Raw genomic sequence first — 26428 nt, 5'->3', positions numbered from 1 at the left:
GTATTAAGTTATGTCCAATAAAAAAGGTATCATCTTATTTTCTTTTCCATGTTTTATTTTGTTTGATTTCTATTGATAACCTTAAGAGTGGACTAACACGGCTACCACACCTCTCTAAATAAACATAACAAATGACAGAAGCAACTCTTGCATATTACTCAGATTTGGAGGATCAGTCTAAGTGTCGAGTATTGACTAGTCCTAGTTTCGTAGGACAATCTCAGCTATGCTGGCATACTTTTTTCTGAGAGTCACACAGCCTAACTAGACCAAACTAGAACCTTTCAACCCAACTGGCAAAAGGAACCTGAATTTTGTTTAGCTCAGATCACAGTTGTTTTGGAAGTTCAGGGAAATTAAGAATTTAAATCAGAAGAGTTCTGTGAGAAAATACTTTCAGAAATATTTATTTAATGAATTTTAAAACATGTCTGTACATTGTGTAATATCAGTGCTGCAAAGTCTGAGCCTCATCCACAGTCTCCACAGAGGAAGAATCCTTGGCCAGTTCAGGTAATTGAGATTTGTGCTCTCTCGCCAGCTTTAGTCACTGGGTAGTTTGCAATCTCTGGCCAGCTCTGATGGCACAAGCGTGTGCTCTCAGGTCTGGTTCGTGGCCCAAACGTACACATGCTGGCCACGTCTGTGCTCTCTCTAGGCAGCTCTGATGGCTCAAGCTTGGGATCTTTGGCTAGCTTTGACTCTGCCACCAAAAATGAGTGCTGTTCAATTTGCTCCAAGTCTGCACTCTTGTGGCTGCTGTCAGGAAGATGTGCACTCTCTTTCCAGTGTGGTTACCAAACTGTGTGTTTGGGTGCAGTTCAAATAGCTGAAGTGTACATCCAGGGCTTTATGATCAACTATATATGAATTAACAGGCTGAATTATCAGCTGAACAGCAATGAGAGTGGACCGTCACTCTTTCCAGCAGACTGCTCGAAATCTCTCTGCATCTTAGACTTCAGACTGGTTAAAGGCTGGACAGGAGGAAGGGAGCCTCTGGAATGACATGGTTGCCAATACCTTCTAGCAGGTCATTCCACTGATGAAATTCCTCTTTCAGATCTACATGAGGACAGAGATTAAGGGCAGGTAAGGAGACAACAATTCGTCCATGTTAGAAAGATGCAACAGATGTACTGGAAATAAGGATGCTCTATGACTGCAGTGTCCCATCCCTCTATTCAATTTGGGCTTCTATCAAACAAACTTGGAGGATCCAGCAGCTTACAAAAAAAAAAAAAAAAAAAGATACTCTGCAATCTTGATTCAGATATAACACAAGATACACATGTGCAAAAGTACTCGTGCACTGCTCCTGCTTACCAAGATGTTTCTGAAGGAATGCCAGTGATGCTTGATTGCTGATCTCCAGGCCCACGTATGGATCTATGGTGCCCCTTGTTTCAAAGACCTTGCTTAGTACAGCTCCCACCAAAAAGGTGAAATCAGTCTGACTCTGATGCACAGACCCTCTGGAAACAAAAACAGAGAACCAAGGTGGTTTGTAAACTGTTGGTGGTGGTTAATAAAACATTATCAACAAAAAAAAAAGAAGCCCGCTGATTGCAACGACACAAAAACCTTTTCCTACGAACACGGCATAGAGAATTGCAGTAAAGTTTACACATCTTGAACAGAGAATTGTGATTGCCAAAGAGGGTCAACAACCAAGTTGTGGGTGATAATTTTTACTGGTCTAAATGTATTTTCAACAAGCTTCTGAGAGTTATCCTCTCTTCATCAATGAATGAACAGGTATCACCTACAACTTGGACGCGCTAGTCTTTGGACTGCTTAGACAACTCCCTAAACTATAAGCATAACCCTCGTTTCACTAACGTTGGATGCTCTAGAGTATACATTGTGGGCATCTTCTGTTGGACAGAAATCGGTGTTCACACATTTCTGTTTCGGCGCATCAGCTTTCTGAGTCTTGAAAGCCCTTTCTGGTAATGACGACAGGAGCCTTTCTGAATGAGATTGATTGGCTGATGGGGGTCATTCAAAGGGACACTGGTCTGTGGGATGTTTGGGGAAAGGTCTTTCCTGCATACTGACTGATTCAGTGGTGGTAAGGGTAGTCTCCTGTGTGAACGAGTGACTAGCTAAATCCATGTTCTTCATTGCACGGCCCAATAGTCAATAGTGGCCCCCTTTAACCCTAAGTGTAGCCCCCTGATTCTTTCCCCAATACACAATCTCCCCCACCTTTTTCTCAGACTTGCTGCTGGCAGACCTCCATAGCAATTATTCTGTTTAACCACGTAGCTCTCGGTGAATGAGCTATAAGCTGCCCAGAACCCCACTCTACTCTCACAGAAAAAAAAAGCTGTTTAAAAGATGAAACCACAAACAAGCTTCTGAAGAAGAAAGCATTGGGGGGGGGGGTTAAGACCTGGAGAGGGAGGAAAACTAGAATGAAAGAGAAGGGGGTGGAGACAAGATGGTAAAAGTTGACAAGGTTTTTGCTGCTTTGTCCAATGATAGTCTTGGTTCTCCCACTGACAAACTGGCCCCTGCTTGAAAAAATAGTGAAGATCTCTGAACTAGGTCACTTGCAGGGTGATGTGATGTGGGTGTGTCTGAAGGGGTATGCTGTGGGTAGAGTCATGAGGTAGTAAATGATTGGGTAATGGAAGCAACATGTCTGATATAAGAAAAGTATTTAAAGATGACAACATGCATGCATGACTCATAATTACCAAGAACAGAGGTGGCCAGCTCCGTCTATCAGCCTGATAGAATCCATATTTTGGAAGAGACTGAGCAAGTCTGTTCAGATACAGACCAGGCATGGTAAGTCTATGCTAAAAAGCAAGAATTCACAGAGATGAAACAGATGGAGGGTTCCATATTAACAGATACAGATCAGAGATGCAGAGAGAGGCCAAGGCTGGAGAATCCAGACTTGCAGATAGAAGCTTTCGGCTTGCAGGGAGAAAAGAGAGACCTGGAGAGCACCTTACTTACAGAATAGTGATTATCTTGGTCTGGCTGTTTCTGGAGCTCAGTCGCTTCATTTTGGTCACACTGGTAGGAGTCTGGAATTTCTCCGAGTTAATAAATAACACAGGTTTCCGAATCTTAGAAAAAAGATCATCTCTCACCGGGAACATCCAAGCATCAAGAGTTACTGCGCACCTAGAATGAGAAACAGCCATTCAGCACAGCTGCTTATCTTCAGAGAGTCAGCACAGGAGTAGTTCTGAACCGTGCCCTAGGTGGGTTGCAAGATGATGTTCTGTTAACAGAATCACCAGATACTGGTCCTCAAAGCCTGTCTGTTGATACTTTCCACACAGAAAGCCAGTCGCCCATTTTTAGCAGTCTGACTTTTCTTACATTAATTCTTGATACAACCCAGTGGCGTACCGAGGGCGGGGCAGTCCGCCCAGGGTGCATGCAGCAGGAGGGGTGCAGGGAGCAGCCGCGCGGCAGGAGGGGTGAAGGGGCTGTCAGCTCCGCTGGTTCCCTGCTCCCTCTGCTGTTACTTCCTGTTCCGGGGCAGAGGGAGCAGGGAATCAGCGGAGCCGACAGCCGCGCGGCTGCTCTCAGCAGGTAGGAAGAATGCAACCGGGGGGGTGTGGGGGGTGCACAGCGGCAATCTGCCCCGGGTGGCAGCCGACCAAGGACTGCAACCAAATGAAAGAAGTGAAAATCTACAATGTGAAATAATCTCCTAGTGCAGTGGAGTCTGTCATTTTCTCATTGCTTTTCAGAGTATTGGGAGCAAAGGGCCATATTCAAACTTTGAAACATATCTGGTGAACAAAACTATGCTAAACACACAATCTAATGCTGAAACGAAACACATCACAAACTCCTGAATCCTGAAACTTGGGTTTTTAGATCATACCCAATTCTAACCCATGCAGGGGGTCATTTTTAATCCCACTGACATGTATAATACTGAAGTATCCACAGTCTTGCAAGCAACATTTTCACAAAACCTCTCCTGATGGAGTTTGCCTCTGAAAATTCCAGGCTGGCTGGTGCCACGGGTTATTTTGGTAGAATACCTGTCTTACTGTTAGGAGAAAAATGGGAAAACCCTGGAAGATCTGCAGGTTGCAAGTTTTGTGTAGGAAAACCATAGTCTCGATACTCACTTAAATAGGTCATCTTTTATCAGAGCCAGCAGGGCTGTTGCACCACCGAAAGAGTGACCCATTACTGCAACTTTATCCAGATCAATGCTGTTCTGTGAACAAGATGAAAAGTTTGGAGGGCTGAAGACTCTTGGCTGGTGGAGGGTTGTGACATGCCAGCAAGAACCACCTAAGCAAGGTTTGTCCAACCTACGGCCCTCGGGCCAGAACCCAGCCTGCCAAGTGCTTCTTCCTAGCTCGCAGAAGCTCGGCAATTCTCAGAATCTTTCCCACCGCGACGCGGCTCTTTGAAAGCTTGGGCTGCGCGGTGTCAGGAATTCGGATTGGTCTCATGGTTTCAAGTCTTGCGAGACCAACCTGAATCTCCGGCAACTGTGCGGCTCAAGCTTGCAAGAAACTGAGCTGTGGTGCCGAAATTTTGGGTTGGTCTCGCGGTTTCAAGCCTCGCAAGACTGAAACCGTGAGCCCAACCTGAACCCAATATATTTTCTTTTTCTGAAGCCTGTTCAGGGGGAAAAACTGGGTGATTGGTGGTGGTGGGGTTTACATGGGAGAAAGAAAGAAAGACTAGGTGAAGGCTGAGGGGACTTGAGAGATAGAAGCTGGGTGAAGGCTGGGGAGGATTACATGGGAGAAATAGAGGGTGAAGGCTGGTGGGGGGGGCATGAGAGACAAACTGGGTGAAGGCTGTGGCAGGGGGCAAGACACAGAGAGAGAGCACAAGTGTGCATGTGCAGATATATGTCTTGGTACTTCAAAAGTTACGAAATATAAAATGTGGCCCCTGATTAAAAAAAAAAAAGTTGGACAAGTTTGACCTAAGCAGTTTGCACTTGCTAGCACTCTTCCAGGCTGAGACATGCCCAGACCCCTCTGATGCTGCAAAACAAGACTCCCAGGCCATGTTGTAGCATGTCCACAAGGCCCCAAAAACAGTCAACCCTCTCTTGAGAGAGATGAGAGTAACATCAACTTTCAGTACAAACAGGGTCATCATTTCTAACTAATTGCCTTATCAGTGCTCTTTGCATTAGATAGTTTTGAAATACCTTCAGCGCAGAGAGCTCAAAGCCCGAGTGTAAGATGTTTGTCACTGTTTTGCCACTGTTGATGTCCCTCATGAGACCGAGGGCTCGGACACATTCGTTAGCCCTCTGGTGAACCTGCAATGAGGCGGCAGATTGAGCTACCGAGAGGTAAAATCAAAGGTAAACACAATATTTTCTGCCAGAAAATCTTTCTTTTCCCGGGCAGCATGCTCGGCAACATAAGAACTGCACTATAAAAGACAGGGCTTGACATTTAAAGGGCTCCAGCTTCCTGACTTTTCAGCTGAATTTAGGTGCTTTAATTTCTAACTGGAAAGAGAGCTCTAAATTCAAGTCTAGCCACCTCAAAAACTGAGGCACTTATGGATCGGCTGACCATTGATTTTCTACCTCAATCAGCGCTGAGTTTCCCAACCTCTTCTTTAAGGGGGTCCCCTTTACTAAGCGGTGATAAGCACTAACGCGTACTTATTGTGCAGGAAAATGCATTACGTCCCGCGGTAATTTTGGCGCCTGTGAATGCTTCCCTTTCGAATACTGGGCCCTAAGTTTTTTTTTCCCTGCCCTAAATCCGCCCCTATTGTCACCAAACATTTTGCTCCTGAATTTAGGATAGTGAAATTCCGAGTATAAATTTAGGACGGGAGCCCTAATAGATTTTCAAAGACAGCAATTTGAATATTGGGCCCTTAAATTGTAAGCTCTCTGGGAACAGGAAAATATCCACTGTATCTGAATATAACTCACCCTGAGGTACAACTACACAAAGGCAAGAACTAAACCTAAAACTCCCTTCCCCATGTAGACGTGGACCACTGAGTCTGCCCTGTCCACTGGTTTTGCCCGATGCCCTCCCAACTCCCTCAATACACAGCACCTGGGAATTTCGCAGGTGAAACTCCTTCTGCCCTGCTTGCATCTTTTGGAAAGCAATCCACTCCTTCTCCAGGTAAGCTTCAGGACACTCACTCCCAAGTGATTCTGCCTTATAAAAATATGTTGCAGAGGCTGAACGGTCTCTGGAGAAGGAGACAATGACTTAGTGTAGAGCTGAACAAAGAATCGTTAAAAAAAAAAAAACCCCAAGGGATCAAAGCCTGGCAGAGACTGATACAACGCACACTCGCTCAGCACTGAGATAACAACTGGAAACTGGAATTAAGGGCCAAGAACAGCCTACTGACCCTCCCAGATAACTTACCTCTGCTACAGCATCAGTGGTCTCACATTCTGAAGTTTTACATTAAACCTTATTCAAAAGCTCATTTTCTCAGGTTCCTTTTATTTGTCTTTTTACACTTGGAATGAATAGCTTCTATAAGGTCCTTACCGTTTATGCAGGGATGGGCCAGACCATTAGGCAACACTAGGCAGTCGCTTAGTACAGCAGCTGGGGGGGGGGGGGGGGGTGGGATGTTTTGCAAAGAACAGCTGCTGTCAGAGCAAAACTATAGGTCCTGAGAGTGACACTAACTCAAAGAACCATCAATATGACTTTTTTCCCCCCACAGGAAGAGTGAGCAGTTTTCAAATAGTTCATTTACCTATTTCTTTAAAAGCACAAGGTCTTTCTTTTTTTGTGGGGGGGGGGGGGGGGGGGCAGATTAAGGGCCTGAGAATTAATTGAGAGGGGTGAAAAGCTGAAGGTTCACCTAGGGCGCTTGAATCTCTTGCACAGACTTACTCTGATGTTACACAAAGTTCTAATTAAACTTTGCACAACAGTGAATCATTTACTTAACTGAACAGGAGCAGCTTCCAAAAAGTCTAAACCTTTGAGAATAAAACAAGAAAGTGAAAGACAGAAAGAGGGATCCCAACAATTTGTTAAATGCCAACAGAATTATGTCAGCGTCTTAACTAAAAAAAAAAAAAAAGGACAAATTAATTATTGCCACTTTTGGTTTATTGGGTACTTCTATTCCAGTCTGCGATTTCTATTCCGCTTTTAACTTGCGATTCAAAGCGGATCACAGAGCAGAGATATCCCAACTGGATAGAATTACATTAAAATCAATAATCTTAATTTAAAAATATCCATCCAAGTCATTTTTATAAAACATTACATTAAGGACAAATAACTTTTTTAAGACCGTTTGAAAAGAACGGTAAGGAGGAGTTAAGCGAACTGTTGTAGATAGACTATTCCATATTTTTGTACCTTGGAAGTTAAAAGAATGTTTCCAGACTTCAATCTCATGTTTTTTTACAGAAGGGACAAAAGAACAAAGGATAAAAATAAATACCCCTACATACAGAATAAAAAGAAAAAAAGTAGGGATGGAGCAGGGGCGTAGCCAGACCTCGCCGGGAGGGGGGGCCAGAGCCCGAGGTGGGGGGGGGGGCACTGTTTAGCCACCGACCATCCCGCGCCCGCCCGCCGCCGCCACTTTGGACCCCCCTGCCGACAACCCTCTTGAACCCCCCCTCCCGCCACCAACCCGTCGTCGCCCGCCCCGCCGACGCATCAGGTACCTTGTTTGCTGGTGGGGGTCCCCAAACCCCGCCAGCCGAAGAGTCTTCTTCAGCGCCGGAGTAAACTGGCCCCTCCCCTATGAACCATACCACCAAGATCTTGGCCTTCCTTCAAGCCAAGCACTCACGGGGCTACATGCACGGTGCAGGACGTAAGGCGTCAGACATAGCTGATCAGACAACGAACTTCGTTGAACGAAGGCACCGAAGTCTCTCTCCAGCGCTGAAGAAGACTCTTCGGCTGGCGGGGTTTGGGGACCCCCGCCAGCAAGCAAGGTACCTGATGCAGCAGCAGCGCGGGCGGTGACGGCAGGGGAGGGTTGGTTGCGGGAGGGGGTTCAAGAGGGTCGTCGGCAGGGGTCCAGGGCTGAATCTACGGGGGCCCAGGCCCCACATAGCTACGCCACTGGGATGGACAGAGGGCCACCCACAGAAATTCTGAAAACCTGACTGGCAAGGGGTACTCCAGGACTGGACATGGGAAACACTGATTTAGTTAACAAGCCACTAACGATCAATAACTGACTGCTAATAATCAATTATTGATGTTAACTGGCTAATGTGGATTTGAAGGTGGATCTGGCTGTGTGTGATTCTATAAAGATCTGCGGCCAAATCCTCTTGACGCGCAACCCAAAAGGGGCCTGGGTCTTCTAAAGAATGACGTATAGTGTTACCAAATTTGGGGGGGGGGGCTGTGCCCAAGTTGCATGCCAGGATTCACACCGGGTTTCAGTAAGTCCTCATGCCCAAAGTTGGGCGCCGGAATGCACGCCAAGTGCTATTCTATAGAGCAGTGATGGCGAACCTATGGCATGCGTGCCAGAGAGGGCATGCAGAGCCCTCTCTGTTGGCACATGCGCCGTCACCTCAGCCAGAGTCGTACTGCCGCTATGAACTGCTGGCGCGATCGCACTAGCAGTTCAAAGTTGTGTCAGAGCAGAGGAGAGACCCACCGGAAGTTTGTTCCCTCCTCCCTTCGAGTTCCAGGCCCCCTCCCTCCGAATTTTAAAAGTCATCTATTTTACCTCGTAGGGGTTAGGGCGGCAGCATGCAGGCTCGGCTCGGTACTTAGTTCAGTTTTCCCTTCTCCCTCAGCTCTGGTCCCGCCCTCATTTCTTGTTTCCGCAAGGGCGGGACCAGAGCTGAGAGAGAGAGAAGGGAAAACTGAACTAAGCACTGAGCCGAGCCTGCATCCTTTTTACCGCTGCTGCCGCCCTAACCCCGACGAGGTAAGATGACTTTTAAAATTTGGAGGGAGGGGGCCTGAAACTGGGAGGGAGGGAGGTTAAATTGCCCTGTTGGCACTTTGCGATAAATAATTAGATTTTGGGTTGTTGTTTGGGTACTCGGTCTCTGAAAGGTTTGCCATCACTGCTATAGAGAGTGCTCAGTCCAATTTTTGGTGCCATTTACTGAATCCAGCCCTAAGTGACTTATGCACAGCGATTACAGAATTGCACCTAGCGCTTACGCACATTGGACTAGATTCTATATACGCAGAATATAGGTGTATTCTATAAACTCTGCTTAGACTTATGCAGGGTATAGAGAATACACATAGTGGCCATGACTGCGCCTAACTGTAGGCGTGTCTATGCCAAGTCAAACTTGGTGTAAATACTGGCGCCTAAATTACACGTGGAGCAGGTACATTTTATAACTATGTGAACAGTTTTTCAGAACATCCATGACATGCCCATAGCCACTCCCCTTTCTGGATGCGAGCATTAGAATTTAGGCGCGGTGCGTAACAGAATATGCTTGGCAGGTTATGCGTGTAAATTCTAATTATTGCCCAATTAGTGCTCATAATTGCTTAAGCGCTGATATCAATATTGATTGGCTTGTTAAGCCAATTAAGTTACACACATTGTTATAGAATACTCTTGGATTTCGGCACGATATATAGAATCCCGGGGATAACGCTCAATTACTGGCGCCAAGGACGTGTGTAAGCGCTATCAGTGTCTAAATTCTGGCACCTGCCTATAGAATTGCTTTTGGTGTCCAGATCACCAGAACACAACCACAGCTGGCAAAGAGGTGAAGGACAAATGGAGAGCGGGGGCCGAATTATCCCTTTCTGCACAGATCAACTGGTGGAAACGCAACCCTGTCACTGGCCGCATTTTATGGGCCCGACGGTGCCGAACAGGGGCGTAGCCAGACAGCCAATTTTGGGTGGGCCTGAGCCAAAAATGGATGGGCACGGAATTCAGCCCCTCCTGGCTGCCCTCAACTCTGCTCTTCCCCTACCCTCAAACACAAAATATTAAATACCCGAGCTGAAGATTTCCTCCTCCTCCTCGGGCAGCCAGTGCTCTTCCAAACAGCAGAAGCAAGACGCCACTGCCAGTACTCCGTACATGCTCAGTGCTTCCGCCTGGTGAAAACTGAGCCCGTGCAGAGGGGCTGGTGTGTGGCAGAACACTGGCTGCCTAACAAGGAGGAAATCTTTAGCTGGTGGGGTTTGAGGATTCCCACCAGCCACACATCAAGAGAGCCACAGCTTTGGGTGGGCCCGGGTGCAAATTGGGTGGGCCACAGCCCACCCAGGCCCACCTGTAGCTACGCCACTGGTGCGGAAAAATCACCTTTATATTATAAATGTGGTTAATGCTCAAGAACAGACAACTGCTACTTCCATGGGGGTCACCTGAATTATTGCCTGCTCCAAGATAAATTTTTCTTCAACAAAAAATCAAAACGTACCTGTGAATCTCAGGCTCCGCTCCTCAAAACTCCCCTCCAGGGGTTTTGACTTATTTGTAGGAGGCAATGCAGAATACACCAGCCCAGGGACGCACGTCTTTAGTGCTTGTAAAGCTAGTTTTTTGCTCACCTGTGTTCCACAGCCACCACAATAAATCCTCGCGATGCCATCTCCATGCAGACTGATGAATACAATGTTCTACAAACATAAAACAAAATACAAACCAGATACTATAAAAACGTGGATACCATAATGCAGGTGGTAGCTTGATCTCACATTCAATTTAAATACCGTGGAAACCAACTCTCACATATATAATCTAATATTTATTTTGGAGGGTTCTCAGAGTATTAACTCACCCAAATCTGACCATATATATAACTTACAGTCTCTACGGGTGGTTGAGCATCTCAATCTGCACTTTTCAGAGAGACGCTTTCAGAGGCCTCTTACCGGAAGGCTCCTAGTCCATGAGAGAAGATAATCAGGGGGAACTTGGAGCCAGTAGATTTAAAAGGCCCATTCCAGCTCACTGGCACTTTACAGGAACCTGTGTAAAAAAGTAATAAGATTCATGAGTGCTTGGCTTGAAGGCAGGCCAAGATCTTGGTGGTATGGTTCATAGGGGAGGGGCCAGTCTCAGTTATTCACAGGTGCATGGGCCCAATCCAGACCCTTCACATAATTTCCACCGGCAATCAGCCAATGAGCATGTGGGATTCTTTGTTCCAGCATCATGATTAAAATTATTATTAATAATGCCTAGTATGCATGCTATGCTCTACGCCCCACTGCTCGACCCTGCAATAATGAACTTTAGTTAAATCGCGCCAGGGTGAGCTCTTACCATAGGCAATGTTAAACAGTGTGGCCCACCATCTGCTTTTCAAGTTGAGAAACTCGACGAGTCCACAGCAGTACTGGTATTCTGGGATCCAGAGTGGCTGCTCTGTGCTTTCATGAGGAAGGCAGGGGTAGTATAACCTGAAGAAGGAGCTCTGTGCAAAAAAATAAACACAGCATCCTACTTACAACCATTTCAGAAAATGGCCTTTCCTGCAATACTGCATACTAAGTGGCCCTTTTTCAAAGCTGCGTTAGGCGCCCAATGCAACAAACGTGGCCTGGCACGGTATGTACTAAAGCGTCCCGTGTTAATTTTTACACGTGCGTGCACTAACTGTACAGCAAATATCTTTTTGAATTTCTTTAGGGGTGGGGTGGGCATTCCTGTGCTAACCAGTTAGCGCATCTACGTTACCACGTTAGTGCACGGATAAAATGGGAGCCCCTTCCTGCCTCCAAAACAGGTGGCAGTAAGTGCTCCCATAGTAATTTTTTTAAACATTAGCACACGGCCATTAATGAAATAAATAGAAAATCTGAGTTTTTTCATGGCTGTGGTAAAAATGGTCTTGGCACACAAGTACCTGGCAAGATCCCAAAAATGTACAAAACATTTTATACTGCTTATCCCAGAAATAGTGGATTTTTCCCCAAGTCCATTTAATAACGGTCTATGGACTTTTCCTTTAGGGAGCTGTCCAAACCTTTTTTAAACTCCGCTAAGCTAACCGCCTTTACCACATTCTCTGGCAACGAATTCCAGAGTTTAATTACACGTTGAGTGAAGAAACATTTTGTTCGATTCGTTTTAAATTTACTACATTGTAGCTTCATCGCATGCCCCCTAGTCCTAGTATTTTTGGAAAGCGTGAATAGACGCTTCACATCTACCTGTTCAACTCCACTCATTATTTTATAGACCTCTATCATATCTCCCCTCAGCCGCCTCTTCTCCAAGCTGAAGAGCCCTAGCCGCTTTAGCCTTTCCTCATAGGAAAAGGACCCCTAAACTTTATGTTTTCTAAGTAAATTAAATTCTCGCAGGCTCTACTACTACTACTTAACATTTCTAAAGCGCTACTAGGGTTACGCAGCGCTGTACAATTTAACATGGAAGGACAGTCCCTGCTCAAGGAGCTTACAATCTAAAAGACAGGTCTGTCTCTGGTCTGTATGTCCCAACTAGTTTATAAGCTCCACAGAGCAGAGACTGTCTCATGTCTAGTAATCTCTCTATATAAAAAGCAACACCAACGTTCTATGAAGCCTCCAGCCGGAAGTGTGAAGGGGGCGAGATATCCGGTTTCCCTATGAGTGTCTGCCCCGCCCTCTCTGTAACACAGTCAGTGAAGGAAAACAGCAGAGCAGGAAATCAAATCGCTGGCTCTGTAACAGTGAAGGACTCAGAGGGGGGAGGGGAGAGAGGCCAGAGGGCAGGGACACACACACTCCCACATGCACACAGAAGAAAACATTGCTAGCCCCCGTTTCATTTGCATCAGAAACGGGGCTTTTTTACTATCTCTCTCTATAAAAGGCAACACCAACGTTCTATGAAGCCTCCAGCCGGAAGTGTGAAGGGGGCGAGATATCCGGTTTCCCTATGAGTGTCTGCCCCGCCCTCTCTGTAACACAGTCAGTGAAGGAAAACAGCAGAGCAGGAAATCAAATCGCTGGCTCTGTAACAGTGAAGGACTCAGAGGGGGGAGGGGAGAGAGGCCAGAGGGCAGGGACACACACACTCCCACATGCACACAGAAGAAAACATTGCTAGCCCCCGTTTCATTTGCATCAGAAACGGGGCTTTTTTTACTAGTTATCTAATAACAGTAGTAGATCCTGTGAACACCTGCATACATGCTTGTTTAATCATGTATGCTAGCTCTTCATGTCACAGGCACCTTTGCTACTACATACCTGCATAACAGTAAATGTGAAATGTGCACTGTTAAACACCCCTCCTTGTGTCTGAATGTGTAATGCAAGTTGTTGAGGAAACCTGCTATATGTTACATCTGTAGATGTTTTATCCCGCTATAAGCAATCTTTAAACCACATTTAAGAAATCATAATTTCTTCCCATTAGAGGAAGAAGCGAGATGTCTCTGTACCTTCTGTTTTAGGCCTACCATCACATCAGTGCAGGCCACCTGGTGGGGTCCCGTCCCGGGAGGCAACCCCAGTGACTGTCTGCCTCCCATGGCTCCTTAACATGCCAGCTCCCCTTAGAAAATGAAAAAGGCAGAAAACACTGTATAGAATGTTCTTAATTCTCATTAAACAAAAGCAAACTATTCTTTCTCAACCCTTCGGTAAATTTACACTTCCTCCATCTGCAACCTGTTGACAAACAATCACCTACTAATTCATTATCCTACGAGTTCTAATCCTAAAACCTTCCTAGAAAATGAGTATTATTGAGGTATCTCAGATCCTGTCATGACTATGTCATAATAACACTCTGTAAGCCACATTGAGCCTGCAAATAGGTGGGATAATGTGGGGTACAAATGCAATAAATAAAAATAAAATCTCCTGCTCATCACAAATGGATCAAATCCCATCTACTTCTTATTAGAATTCTCCGAGGACAAGCAGGGCATTAATTCTCACAAGTGGCCCGGTCCAGGTCTTATGATTAGCATAAGTAGAGCTTTGTGGGGCACGAGAAACGCTCCACCGCGCATGCGCGAGTGCCTTCCTGCCCACCGTGAGAGCACGGTCTCCTCAGTTCTTTTTCTACTGTGGTGAGGAGAGGGTGCATTATTTTTTTTAACCGTCTCCTCACTTTGCTTGATCCAAAGAGCTTTCTCGTGCCTTTCGGCAACTTTTTCGTCCTTTTTTGTGTTCCCATTTTTTTTTTTTTTGCCTTTTTTTCTTTATTTTTTATTTTGATTTTGCCCTGTTTTAAGTTTCCTTTCTTTTTCGTCATCATAAGGCCTTGACTTTGGCTGGGAATTTTTCCCTTCCTTTTTGCTCCTTGCCCCTTTTTCAGGCACCATGACTCCGTTTAATTTAGCTGAGGAAGTTTTTCCTTCCATGTCCACGAAGGTTCCCAGTGGCTTTAAGCATTGTACCTGGTGCAATCGGACAATCTCTGGGAAAGACACCCATTCTTGGTGTCTTCAGTGTCTCAGGCCAGACCATAGCCCGACTATCTGTGTTTTCTGCCTTTATATGAAGAGGACCCAGGTTTCCAGAGAGGCTCAATGAGAGAGAATTTTTGGAGCCAAGTCCAGTTCCTTGATGTTGGCATTGGCATCGAGGTCAGAGGCGTCGGCATCAACGTCGAGCATTGCACCGGCATCGGGAGCTTCAGTAAGCATGGCTGCTGTTAGATCCTTAGACACTGGGATTAGTGAAGCATCAAGTGGGTCTCCACTTGCCTCGAGGCCTCCTGCTGTGCAGGGCCCCCAGGACCATCCATTGTCAGAGCTGACCCCGAGGCGACGTGTGGATTTGACATCGTCCTCGTCGGCACTGAGGAGCCTCGATGACAAGCTTCGTGCAAAGGCCAAGAAGCACTGACATCGATCGCACTTGATGCATAGTGCCGGGAGCTCCTGGGCGTCGAAGGATTTGGCACCTGACAAGTGTCGGCAGCGAGAGGACTGTTCTCCCTCCATACAGGAAGTGCCGATGCATCGGTCTCCCAGCAACCAAGAGCCATTTTCCGTATCGGCCTCGGCAGTTCTGCAACCTGTACCTCAAACGACACCTCCATCTTTCCCGGTGTTGGCCCTCAATGAGCGCATCCGGGCCTTGCTTCCTGAGCTGCTAGATGGCTTTCTGCACTTGAGGCCAGCCTCCATTGAAGAAATTTGCAAGGCTACGACGTGGTCTTCAATCCACACATTCATATCACACTATTGCTTTGAGCAGAATACTCAACACGACAGTCAGTTCGGGCAGTGTTGCAGAATCTGGCTTCTAGAATCCAACTCCACGCTCCTAAGCCCATTTTATTCTGTTCCAGGCTGCACTCTGTCTCATTCAGATTGTATATAGTTTCAGGTTAATCTGCGTTATGTCTTCGCCGTTGTGAAGCCCAGTTGACCCATGTTTGTTGTTTTTGGTGGAGAAAGCGAAGTTACTTACCTGTAGCAGGTATTCTCCAAGGACAGCAGGGCTTATATTCTCACAGTCTCTCCCACCTCCCCTTGGAGTTGTCTTTCTTATTTTTACTTTTTTGCTGTAGTATACAACTGAGGAGACCGCTGTCGCGCAGTGGGCAGGAAGGCTCTCGTGCATGCATGGTGGAGTGTTTCGCACTCCATAAAGTTCTACTTATGCTAATTATAAGTTCAGGACTGTGCGACGTGGGTCGGCGTCACCCACTTGTGAGAATATAAGCCCCGCTGTCCTCGGAGAATTATTTTATTATTATTATTTATTGCATTTGTATCCCATATTTTCCCACCTCTTTGCAGGTGCAATGTGGCTTACAATACATCATGGATAATGGAAATGAGAAGAGAATAGACATTTGGTGGGACTTTAGTAGTTTACGGAAGTTGGTCAGTTCATAGGTCAGAATACCTGCTACAGGTAAGTAACTTCGCTTTCTGACTCCTCTTAAACACTGCTGGGACTTTCAATCTCCCACTATTAATGAATAATAAAATGAGCCACTTAATAGTCCAATATATGGGTATAAATACATGGCACCTGCCAGAGAATGTAGTCAGTTTCGGTATACATCTACATGTGCTTTCATACTGTTAAAAACAACCCACAAATATATTTATTTCAGAGCCTCAGTTATATTCAATTTGAAGGGATTTTTTATTTGTTTTGTTTTTTTACTTCCAAAACTAAAAAATAAGGTGGTGGAAGTCTCAAATTGTCTCTTCTTTAAAAAATAGAATTTTATTATGTTACTTTCCAGGGCTTATATTTTTTTCCTCAAATTTAAATATACATTTTTAACTTCCAAAAATGTTCATTTTACTCTAGCTCTGCAGATCTCTGGATTGTAAGGCTGAGGCCTCCAGTTACTGCAAAAGCTGCTTGCCTGCAACTAGGTTAGCCCTTACTATATATACATGAACAGAACTGCCAGGATTGGATTTCTTTTTAATGGTTCAACGTTAAGAGGGGGGAAAGGTGTTTCTTACATTTTTTTTTTTAATTTGCTGTACTAATACACCACCTCTTTCTCCAGCTTCTGAGAGGCAAATACAGTTGTCATATGAAAACATTCTTACTGATATGTCATAAATGCATAATTAATGAACGTAAAAGTGGTACACAGGCATCCTCAAGAGTTTCTGGACTGTGCATGGCAGATCATCACATAGAAAAGATTGTCAGGTGTTAGTAGCACTTATACTACATGAGAAAGCAATATTTTACTTATTTGAACAGGATGCTTAATCCTCCACAGTTTGCACAATGGTGTCATGTTAGCTCCTCCTCCCCAATCTTCCAGGCTCTCATTTTCACCCTCAATACCATCCTGAACTCATGGCTGAGAGACCCAACAACCTTAACTCAAAAGCTGAGAAGGATGTATTATTGCTTCAAGAACACGTGTCAACTTTAACAATGGCATTTGATGGAGGTTTCATGGTATCCTATTGATTGACCAAAAACACAGAGCTGCAAATATTGAACCACTAGCAGTTAAAAAAAATTTTTTTTAAATTAAAAACAACCTTATCTAAAACTACTACTATTTAACATTTCTAAAGCGCTACTAGGGTTACGCAGCGCTGTACAGTTTAACATAGAAGGACAGTCCCTGCTCAAAGGAGCTTACAGTCTAATAGATAAGAGTGAGACAAATATAGGACAATCAAGCCATTGTGACATCACTGATGAGGTTGGCTCTTAGGCATTGGTGGAATGAGGCATTATGACATCACAATCTCAGCTCTGGATACCAGAGACTGAAACTCTTCACACTAAGGGGGGAAGTGGGCCAAGTATAGGACAGTCGAGCCATTGTGACATCACTGATGAGGTTGGCTCTTAGGCATTGGTGGAATGAGGCATTATGACATCACAATCTCAGCTCTGGTTAAATCACTGCTATATGTAATACTACTACTACTACTTAACATTTCTAAAGCGCTACTAGGGTTACGCAGCGCTGTACAGTTTAAAATAGGACAGTCCCTGCTCAAAGAGCTTAAAAGTGGAACTATTAAATCCAAACCACTTTATACAACAGTCCACATGGCCAACATGTTTCGGCATACAGTGCCTGCTGCAGGGGCAAATTTTAAAAGTGTGAACTAGACAGACAATCCACCTAGCAGTTTCCCAAAGCACTTCTAAGGTCGCACCTATATGGGTATCCTGCCCCTGCTGTAAAACTTAAAACGTGTCCCCGGTTTTAAGTAAAGGGGCTGGATACCCCCCATGGGAGGTGGTGGGCATGAAAACGGTAACGGAATTCGAACATGCGTGGGATAAACATAAAGGAATCCTGCTGGGAAGAAAGGGATCCCCAAAAGCTTAGCCAAGATTGGGAGGCGGGGCTGGTGCTGGGCAGACTTATACTGTGCCCCGACAATGGCAGATACAAATCAAGGTAAGGTATACACAAAAAGTAGCACACGTGAAATTATCTTGTTGGGCAGACTGGATGGACCGTGCAGGTCTTTTTCTGCCGTCATCTACTATGTTACTATTATGCATATTTTCAAAGCACTTAGCCTTCCAAAGTTCCATAGAAACCTATGGAACTTTGGAAAGCTACGTACTTTGAAAATATGCCTCTATGTTACTTAGAAGTGCTTTGGGTGGGGACGGTGTAAAAACTGGATACAGCAGGATCGTCCCGGATTCGATCGCCAACATTTTAAAACATCATTTTTCTTTTGGTAGTCGTATACATATGAACATTTTACTTCTAACCTCCTAATGTTTTTTTTTGTTTTCTCTGTGTATGGTATTTAACTCAGGACATTACTCATTATTCTCCCTGACCCTCCCATTTGCGCACAATCTCGTCCACCTTAAAAGGGGCGGGGCGAGCCCCCGTACTATCTACAAAACAGATGAAACTCAATAAAAGGAGAGTTTAATTCTACTTCAATTTAATGTCTATATATTCCATCGTCTTTATAAACACCAGGCTTTACAAGGCAGATTACAGCCAGTTAAGATGAACCGATCAGGAAAAAGAATATTCTCACTGAAATCTGCCATCTGTATGATATAGAACAATGAATAAAAATTAGCACAACCTAAGTCCAAGGAAGACTGTGCTCTTGCAGTCCCAGATGGTACTGCTTTGAGTTGCTGTTTTGGAAACGTCTGTATGGGGACGGTGTAAAAACCGGATACAGCGGAATCCCGGTGATCGCTGCGGCCGTCAAAACAAACAACCGCTTAAGGTAGTACTTAGATCCGGAGGATCCCGCAGATCCGGCTTTTACACCGTCCCCTTTGGGTGGCTGCCTAGGTGGATTGTCTGTGCAGAAACATGTTGGGCATATGGACAATGATATAAAAACGGCTGCAAAAGTCCGATTCCGCAACCTGTGGCATTTATTTATTTTATTACATTTGATGATATACTGCCAATATAGCATGAGGCTGCTTTCTACACCCACCCTGTCTGCCCAGAACTGGAGAGACCAGCTGATCTCACCTGTTTCCCTGGACCTTACCGGCAACGGACTTTAGTCCAGGACCATAAATCCCAAGTCACACACACATGCAGCTCCCCCTCTCCCTCCACTCCTCCCAGTCCTACTTTCAAACGCGTCTTGCAGCTGCGATTTATTCCAGTTACCTACAGCAAATGCGACCGCAACGTTCCCACTTCCGCGTTCCACACGGTCACCTGACCTGGCCAGCAGCAGGAAGTTGCGTCAGAGAGGGGGCGGGACGCGGAAGGGGAAAGAAGTTGCGTCAGAGAGGGGGCGGGACGTACAGATAGGGAAAGTGTCTGAGCTCCTGCAACCGGCAAGAAGGAGGTTTAACAATACTTTTTGCATTAAAGCTGGGTTTGGAGATAGGAGGGAGAGTGGGGTTGAGGAAGAGAACACGGACCAGGAGAGGGTTGAAAGAGAAAGATGCTGGGTTGGGGAAGGAGTTGAGAGGGAAAGGGAGAGAATTCGATTCCTGACTTGTAACTTTTATCTTATCCTTATGTGTCCTTCTGTCTGTCCTTCCCTTCTCCTTTTTGGTCCTGTCTGTTTGTCCTGATTTAGATTGTAAGCTCTTTTGAGCAGGGACTGTCTTTCTTCATGTTTAATTGTAAAGGGCTGCATAGGACTGGTAGCGCTATAGAAGTGATTTATAGTAGTAGTAGGAGGAGGTTCGGAGGTGGTTGAGAAGATAGAAAGAGAGAGGCTGGATTTTTGGGGAGGGAGAAGTTGAGAGAGTCGAGTGGGGGAGAAGGCAAGAGGGGTTAAGGGGATGAGAGAGAAAGGGAGATATGCTGGATTAGGGGGAAGGGGCAGGAGGGGAGCTGGGGTTAAGAGAGAGGGAGAGATGCTAGGATGGGGGTGGAGGTCGAGAGAGGGAAAGATGCTGGATGGGGCAGGGTTGAGGGGAGAGATGCTAGGATAGGGGTGGGGTTAAGGGAGAGATGCAAGGATGGGGGAGTGGTGGAGATGGTAGGGGATGGGGAGTGGTGGAGATGGTAGGAGGGGCAAGGGTTGAGAGAGAGAGACTAGGATGAGGGGGCAGGGGTTAGGGAGAGATATCAGTTGGGGGGGCAGGGAGTAGGAGGTTGAGAGAGAAGGGGAAATGCCTGACTGGGGGAGGGAGGGTGGGTATGTTGAGAGAGGAAGAGATGTTGGACTGGGGTAGAAAGCTGAAATCCAGATCCTCCAGGGTAGCATTTTCTGAAATGCTACCTGTGCCACGCGCAGGGCCCAAGAGACAGGCAGAGCTCCAGAGTCTCAATGCGTGGATGAGACGATGGTGCAGGGAGGAGGGCTTTAGATTTGTTAGGAACTGGGAAACATTCTGGGGAAGGGGGAGCCTATTCCGAAAGGATGGGCTCCATCTTAACCAGAGTGGGACCAGGCTGCTGGCATCGGCGTTTAAAAAGGAGATAGAGCAGCTTTTAAACTAGAAATGGGGGGAAGGCCGACAGTCGCTCAAAAGAGCATGGTTCGGGATAAGGTATCTTTCAAAGATATCACCATAACAGGGAAGATAGAGTATCCTGATAGTGAGGTTGCAAAAGAGATTGTAGTAGATCGGGTATCTTTAAATAACAATAAAAATCAGACAAAAGATTGCCAATTAATACTGTCAAGTACTAAGCATGATGTACTTAGGAACAACAAACATAGTTTGAAATGTCTATATGCGAATGCCAGGAGCCTAAGAAATAAGATGGGGGAGTTGGAATATATTGCACTAAATGAAAAATTAGATATAATAGGCATCTCTGAGACCTGGTGGAAGGAGGATAACCAGTGGGACACTGTCATACCGGGGTACAAATTATATCGTAGTGATAGGGTGAATCGGATTGGTGGAGGGGTAGCATTGTATATTAACGAGAGCCTTGAATCAAATAGATTGAAAATTCTGCAGGAAACAAAACACTCCTTGGAATCACTGTGGATTGAAATTCCATGTGCAAAGGGGAAAAGGATAGTGATAGGAGTGTACTACCGTCCGCCTGGCCAGGACGAACAGACGGATGCAGAAATGTTAAAGGAAATCAGGGACGCAAACAAACTGGGCAACACAATAATAATGGGGGATTTCAATTACCCGCATATAGACTGGGTTAATGTAACATCTGTACACGCAAGGGACATAAGATTTCTTGATGAAATCAAGGACAGCTTCATGGAACAGCTAGTTCAGGAGCCGACAAGAGAAGGAAAAATACTAGACTTAGTCCTTAGTGGTGCTCATGATCTAGTGCAGGGGGGTAACGATACGAGGGCCGCTTGATAACAGTGATCATAATATGATCGGTTTTGATATTGGCATTGAAGGAAGTGAAACTAGGAAATCAAGTACGCTAGCGTTTAACTATAGAAAAGGTGATTACGACAAAATGAGAAAAATGGTGAAAAAAAGACTGAAAGGAGCAGCTCGCAGAGTAAAAAACTTGCATCAGGCGTGGATGCTGTTTAAAAACACCATCCTGGAGGTTCAGGACAAATATATTCCACGTATTAGAAAAAAGGGAAAAAAGACTAAACGTCAGCCGGCGTGGCTAAACAGTAAGATAAAGGAAATCATTAGAGCCAAAAAACAATCCTTCAGAAAGTGGAGAAGAGAACCAACTGAAAGTAACAGGATAGATCATAAGGAATGCCAAGCCAAATGCAAAGCGGAGATAAGGAGGGCAAAAAAGGACTTTGAGAAGAAATTAGCGTTGGAAGCAAAAATACATAGTAAAAATTTTTTTAGATACATTAAAAGCAGGAAACCGGCCAAAGAGTCGGTTGGGCCGCTGGACGAAAATGGTGTTAAAGGGGCGATCAAGGAGGACAAAGCCGTAGCGGAGAAATTAAATGAATTCTTTGCTTCGGTCTTCACCGAGGAGGATTTGGGGGGGACACCGGTGCCGGAAAGAATATTTGAAGCGGGGGAGTCGGAGAAACTAAACAAATTCTCTGTAACCTTGGAGGATGTAATGGGTCAGTTCAGCAAGCTGAAGAGTAGTAAATCACCGGGACCTGATGGTATTCATCCCAGAGTATTAATAGAACTAAAAAATGAACTTGCGGAGCTACTGTTAGAAATATGCAATCTGTCCCTAAAATCGAGTGTAGTACCGGAAGACTGGAGGGTAGCCAATGTTACTCCGATTTTTAAGAAGGGTTCCAGAGGAGATCCGGGAAATTATAGACCGGTGAGTCTGACGTCGGTGCCGGGCAAGATGGTGGAGGCTATTATTAAGAATAAAATTGCAGAGCATATACAAAAACATGGACTGATGAGACAAAGTCAGCACGGATTTAGTGAAGGGAAGTCTTGCCTCACCAATCTAATGCATTTTTTTGAGGGGGTAAGCAAACATGTGGACAATGGGGAGCCGGTTGATATTGTATATCTGGATTTTCAGAAGGCGTTTGACAAAGTGCCGCACGAAAGACTCCTGAAGAAATTGCAGAGCCATGGAATCGGAGGTAGGGTATTATTATGGATTAAGAACTGGTTGAAAGATAGGAAGCAGAGAGTAGGATTGCGTGGCCAGTATTCTCAGTGGAGGAGGGTAGTTAGTGGGGTCCCGCAGGGGTCTGTGCTGGGTCCGTTGCTTTTTAATGTATTTATAAATGACCTAGAGATGGGAATAACTAGTGAGGTAATTAAATTCGCCGATGACACAAAATTATTCAGGGTCGTCAAGTCGCAGGAGGAATGTGAACGATTACAGGAGGACCTTGCGAGACTGGGAGAATGGGCGTGCAAGTGGCAGATGAAGTTCAATGTTGACAAGTGCAAAGTGATGCATGTGGGTAAGAGGAACCCGAATTATAGCTACGTCTTGCAAGGTTCCGCGTTAGGAGTTACGGATCAAGAAAGGGATCTGGGTGTCGTCGTCGATGATACGCTGAAACCTTCTGCTCAGTGTGCTGCTGCGGCTAGGAAAGCGAATAGAATGTTGGGTGTTATTAGGAAGGGTATGGAGTCCAGGTGTGCGGATGTTATAATGCCGTTGTATCGCTCCATGGTGCGGTCGCACCTGGAGTATTGTGTTCAGTACTGGTCTCCGTATCTCAAAAAAGATATAGTAGAATTGGAAAAGGTACAGCGAAGGGCGACGAAAATGATAGTGGGGATGGGACGACTTTCCTACGAAGAGAGGCTGAGAAGGCTAGGGCTTTTCAGCTTGGAGAAGAGACGGCTGAGGGGAGATATGATAGAAGTGTATAAAATAATGAGTGGAATGGATCGGGTGGATGTGAAGCGACTGTTCACGCTATCCAAAAATACTAGGACTAGAGGGCATGAGTTGAAGCTACAGTGTGGTAAATTTAAAACGAATCGGAGAAAATTTTTCTTCACCCAACGTGTAATTAGACTCTGGAATTCGTTGCCGGAGAACGTGGTACGGGCGGTTAGCTTGACGGAGTTTAAAAAGGGGTTAGATAGATTCCTAAAGGACAAGTCCATAGACCGCTATTAAATGGACTTGGAAAAATTCCGCATTTTTAGGTATAACTTGTCTGGAATGTTTTTACGTTTGGGGAGCGTGCCAGGTGCCCTTGACCTGGATTGGCCACTGTCGGTGACAGGATGCTGGGCTAGATGGACCTTTGGTCTTTCCCAGTATGGCACTACTTATGTACTTATGTACTTATGAAGAGGATTGGTTGGTTGTAGAGGGTCTGCTTCTTCTGATTTGTCATCGCATGACTTTGATACGTTGGGTCAGCTTTGACTCATGTTGGGGGTGTCCAGGAGCTGGCTGGAGGAGCAGCAGCGCACACGTCTGTGGAAATCCCTAAGTTGAGAGCTCCAGTCCTGTCTCGTCCAGAGCCACAGTTTGCCATAGTCCTTGTGTGTGTCTGATGATAAACATTACGAGCTTGCGAAGCATCTCCTAGATTCATGCAGTTGCACCCAAGTTTACATATGGACAGACTTGCACATGCACGCTACATTCTCACACTTTGTACGTGCAAGACCTTTCCTATGCTCTGTAGTTTTATTTTACTGTTTTTGCAGATTATACAAATTATTTTCCCTTTGAAGATAAGTTTAGAAAGTGCACTTTGTGTGAGGCATGTTCTACGTGTGTAAAAAGCTTTGATAAAATTGTGTGGATGTATATGTGCAAGTACATGTTTCAACGAGAGCATTTGTACTTTTAAGAGGTCTGCATTTGGGAAAAGCTATTGCATATTGTGTATTTTATTTTATGAAATATGCACCTACCTGCATTAGAGTACATGCACACACTTGAATCAGATGTAACTCTTTGTGAGACCATCTGTGCACTGTTGTATAAAGGCAGCTAAACACACAACATGGGCTGATTTTTAATTTTATTTTTGTTGTAAAATTACTTACCACATGTAATACTTTGGCAACACGTTAGGCCAGTGGTTCCCAAACCTGGTCCTGGAGGCACCCCAGCCAGTCAGGTTTTCAAGATACCCACAATTAATATTCATGAAAGATATTTGCATGCACTGCTTCCACTGTATGCAAACCTCTCTCATGAATATTCATTGTAGATATCCTGAAAATCTAACTGGCTGGGGTGCCTTAAGGAACGGGTTTGGGAACCACTGCATTAGGCCAATAAAGTCTATCTGAATCTGTATAGAATGTTTCTCCCTTCTTGATGAGAGAGGAACTCCATGTACAGATTAACAGAGTGATGCCCATGGGGTGTAGAAACCCAAAAGAGTTGTATTTGCTAGGGGATAAGCAACTGATAAGCACAGACTGTGGTGTAGAGCAGGTAAAAGTGAATCGATGTTTTACTCTCAAAAAAGTACAAAGACCTAGGGGACATTCAATGAAGTTACATGAAAATATTTTTAAAACAAATAGGAGGAAATATTTTTTTCACTCAATGAATGGTTAAGCTCTGGAACTTGTTGCCAGAGAATGTGGTAACAGTGGTTAGCGTGTCTGGGTTTAAAAAATATTTGGACAAGTTTCTGGAGGAAAAGTCCATAGTCTGCTATTGAGATAGACATTGGGGAAGCCACTGCTTGCACTGGGATTGGTAGCATGGAATTTTGCTACTCTTTAGGATTCCGGAATCTTGTTACTCTGGGATTCTGGAATGTTGCTACTGTTTGGAATTCCAGAATCTTGTTACTCTTTAGGATTCTGGAATATTGCTACTATTTGGGATTCTAGAATCTTGCTATTCTTTGAGACTCTACATGGAATGTTGCTACTATTTGGGTTTCTGCCAGGTACTTGTGACCTGGATTGGCCACTGTTGGGAGCTGGATACTTGGCTAGATGGACCATCAGTCTGACCCAGTATGGCTATTCTTATGTTCACCTAGGCAGAATATAAATACAATAAATTAATAAATAAGGTCTGTTCAGTCATATCAGTTTTTTTTCAGCAGACTTGTTTGCTTTCAAGTATGTTAGGGGCAGGGCTTAATTATAGACAAAAAAGGAAGTAGAACTGTGGGGCACTGAATATTGGCCATGCCTGCATAATTTCCAGGCACTACTAATGTTCTGGATATGGCCCAGCACTGATTTGGGTCTAATCTAGCAGTTAACATTAAAAAAAAAAACCACCTGATTTTTCTTCCAAATATTTACTCTAAGTTATAATTGTTATGCTAGTGGTATTTATTTGCAAGGCTTATAATCCGCCAAATCGCATGGGTCAAGGCTAGATACAACCAAGCATTTACAATAAACCAAAACAGAATAATGCACAAACTCAAAAGAAACAGATGGAAAGTAACAAAAGGCTAACCCTGCCGATATCCAGTTTGCAGCCGTGGCAATTTTTTTTAAACGCTGGCTGCTGTGGGAAGAATTATCCCCAAATATTTGGTTCTGGGCCATGAACTGGACTGTTATGTTTATTTATTTATTTGTGACATTTATATCCCACATTATCCCAAACGAGTTTGAGTTCAATGTGGCTTACAATAAACAGTATAGGACACATAACAAAGAATAATGCATAAGAAAGTAATTTGTTGTAAGAATCCAACAACTTTACAATACAATATCATGAACATTTGATTGATGCAGACGACAATATTTTTATTTTTTGGAAAAACAACACGCTGGCCACAGCTAGCAAAATTTGCATGGGAGATCCTGTACATTCTGCTACCAGCTCATCTTCTAAGAAGACATCTTCCATTGGAGGTGGGACTGTGGAAGACAGGAGAGCTAGACTGAATCCTGAGATTGTTCATGACTTCTTATTCATCCACACATTAAAAAATCATAACAGTGCTTCATAGGGCATATTTCTCCCCTCTAGGGCATACAGAACAGGTTGTATTTTGTACCCATGGACATTTTAACAGGGTGGATTAGGATTTCATGGGGTAGTAGAAGTCCAAGAAAGCACAAAGGCAGACGGTCTGCAAACTCCAAGATGGAAAATGAACAGAGCAGATCGTTAAAAGACAAACGTAATTTATTGTTAAGAACCAATTAAAAAAAATATATATATATATATACACACAGAGCCGTAGCGAGGGGAGCTGACACCCGGGGTGGGTCGCCGCTGTGCACCCCCCCCCCCCCCGGGTGCAGCATGGTGCACCCTCCTCCCGCTGGAGCGCACCCCCCCCAGAGCGCATACCTGCGGCGAGGGACGGGTGAGAGGGCCGATCTGCCCC

The 26428-nt window shown here is 44.9% G+C and overlaps 1 protein-coding gene across 4 annotated transcripts; it reads right to left on the bottom strand.

The window, feature by feature from the left end:
- Positions 1–391: 391 nt before the first annotated feature.
- Positions 392–19019, bottom strand: PAFAH2 (platelet activating factor acetylhydrolase 2). Of its 4 annotated transcripts, none has more exons than XM_030217351.1 (11): positions 18946–19019; positions 13310–13422; positions 11200–11350; positions 10806–10902; positions 10482–10550; positions 6039–6180; positions 5162–5275; positions 4113–4204; positions 2974–3144; positions 1327–1475; positions 392–1065 (listed from the first exon to the last, which is right to left on the bottom strand). In XM_030217351.1, exons 2-11 carry the CDS (start codon positions 13397–13399, stop codon positions 971–973), a joined length of 1170 nt encoding a protein of 389 aa, XP_030073211.1. In that variant the 5' UTR covers positions 13400–13422; positions 18946–19019; the 3' UTR covers positions 392–970. The 4 variants fall into 4 exon arrangements, with proteins under 4 accessions (XP_030073211.1, XP_030073210.1, XP_030073212.1 ...); XM_030217350.1 differs by having other exon boundaries at positions 18950–19019; XM_030217352.1 differs by lacking the exon at positions 18946–19019 and adding an exon at positions 18802–18933.
- Between the last annotated feature and the right edge of the window lie 7409 nt (positions 19020–26428).

This window comes from Microcaecilia unicolor, chromosome 11, assembly GCF_901765095.1.
Source record: "Microcaecilia unicolor chromosome 11, aMicUni1.1, whole genome shotgun sequence".
NCBI lineage: Eukaryota > Metazoa > Chordata > Amphibia > Gymnophiona > Siphonopidae > Microcaecilia > Microcaecilia unicolor.
Note: the sequence above shows the minus strand (reverse complement) of the source record. Positions and strands in the feature narration are given on the sequence as shown.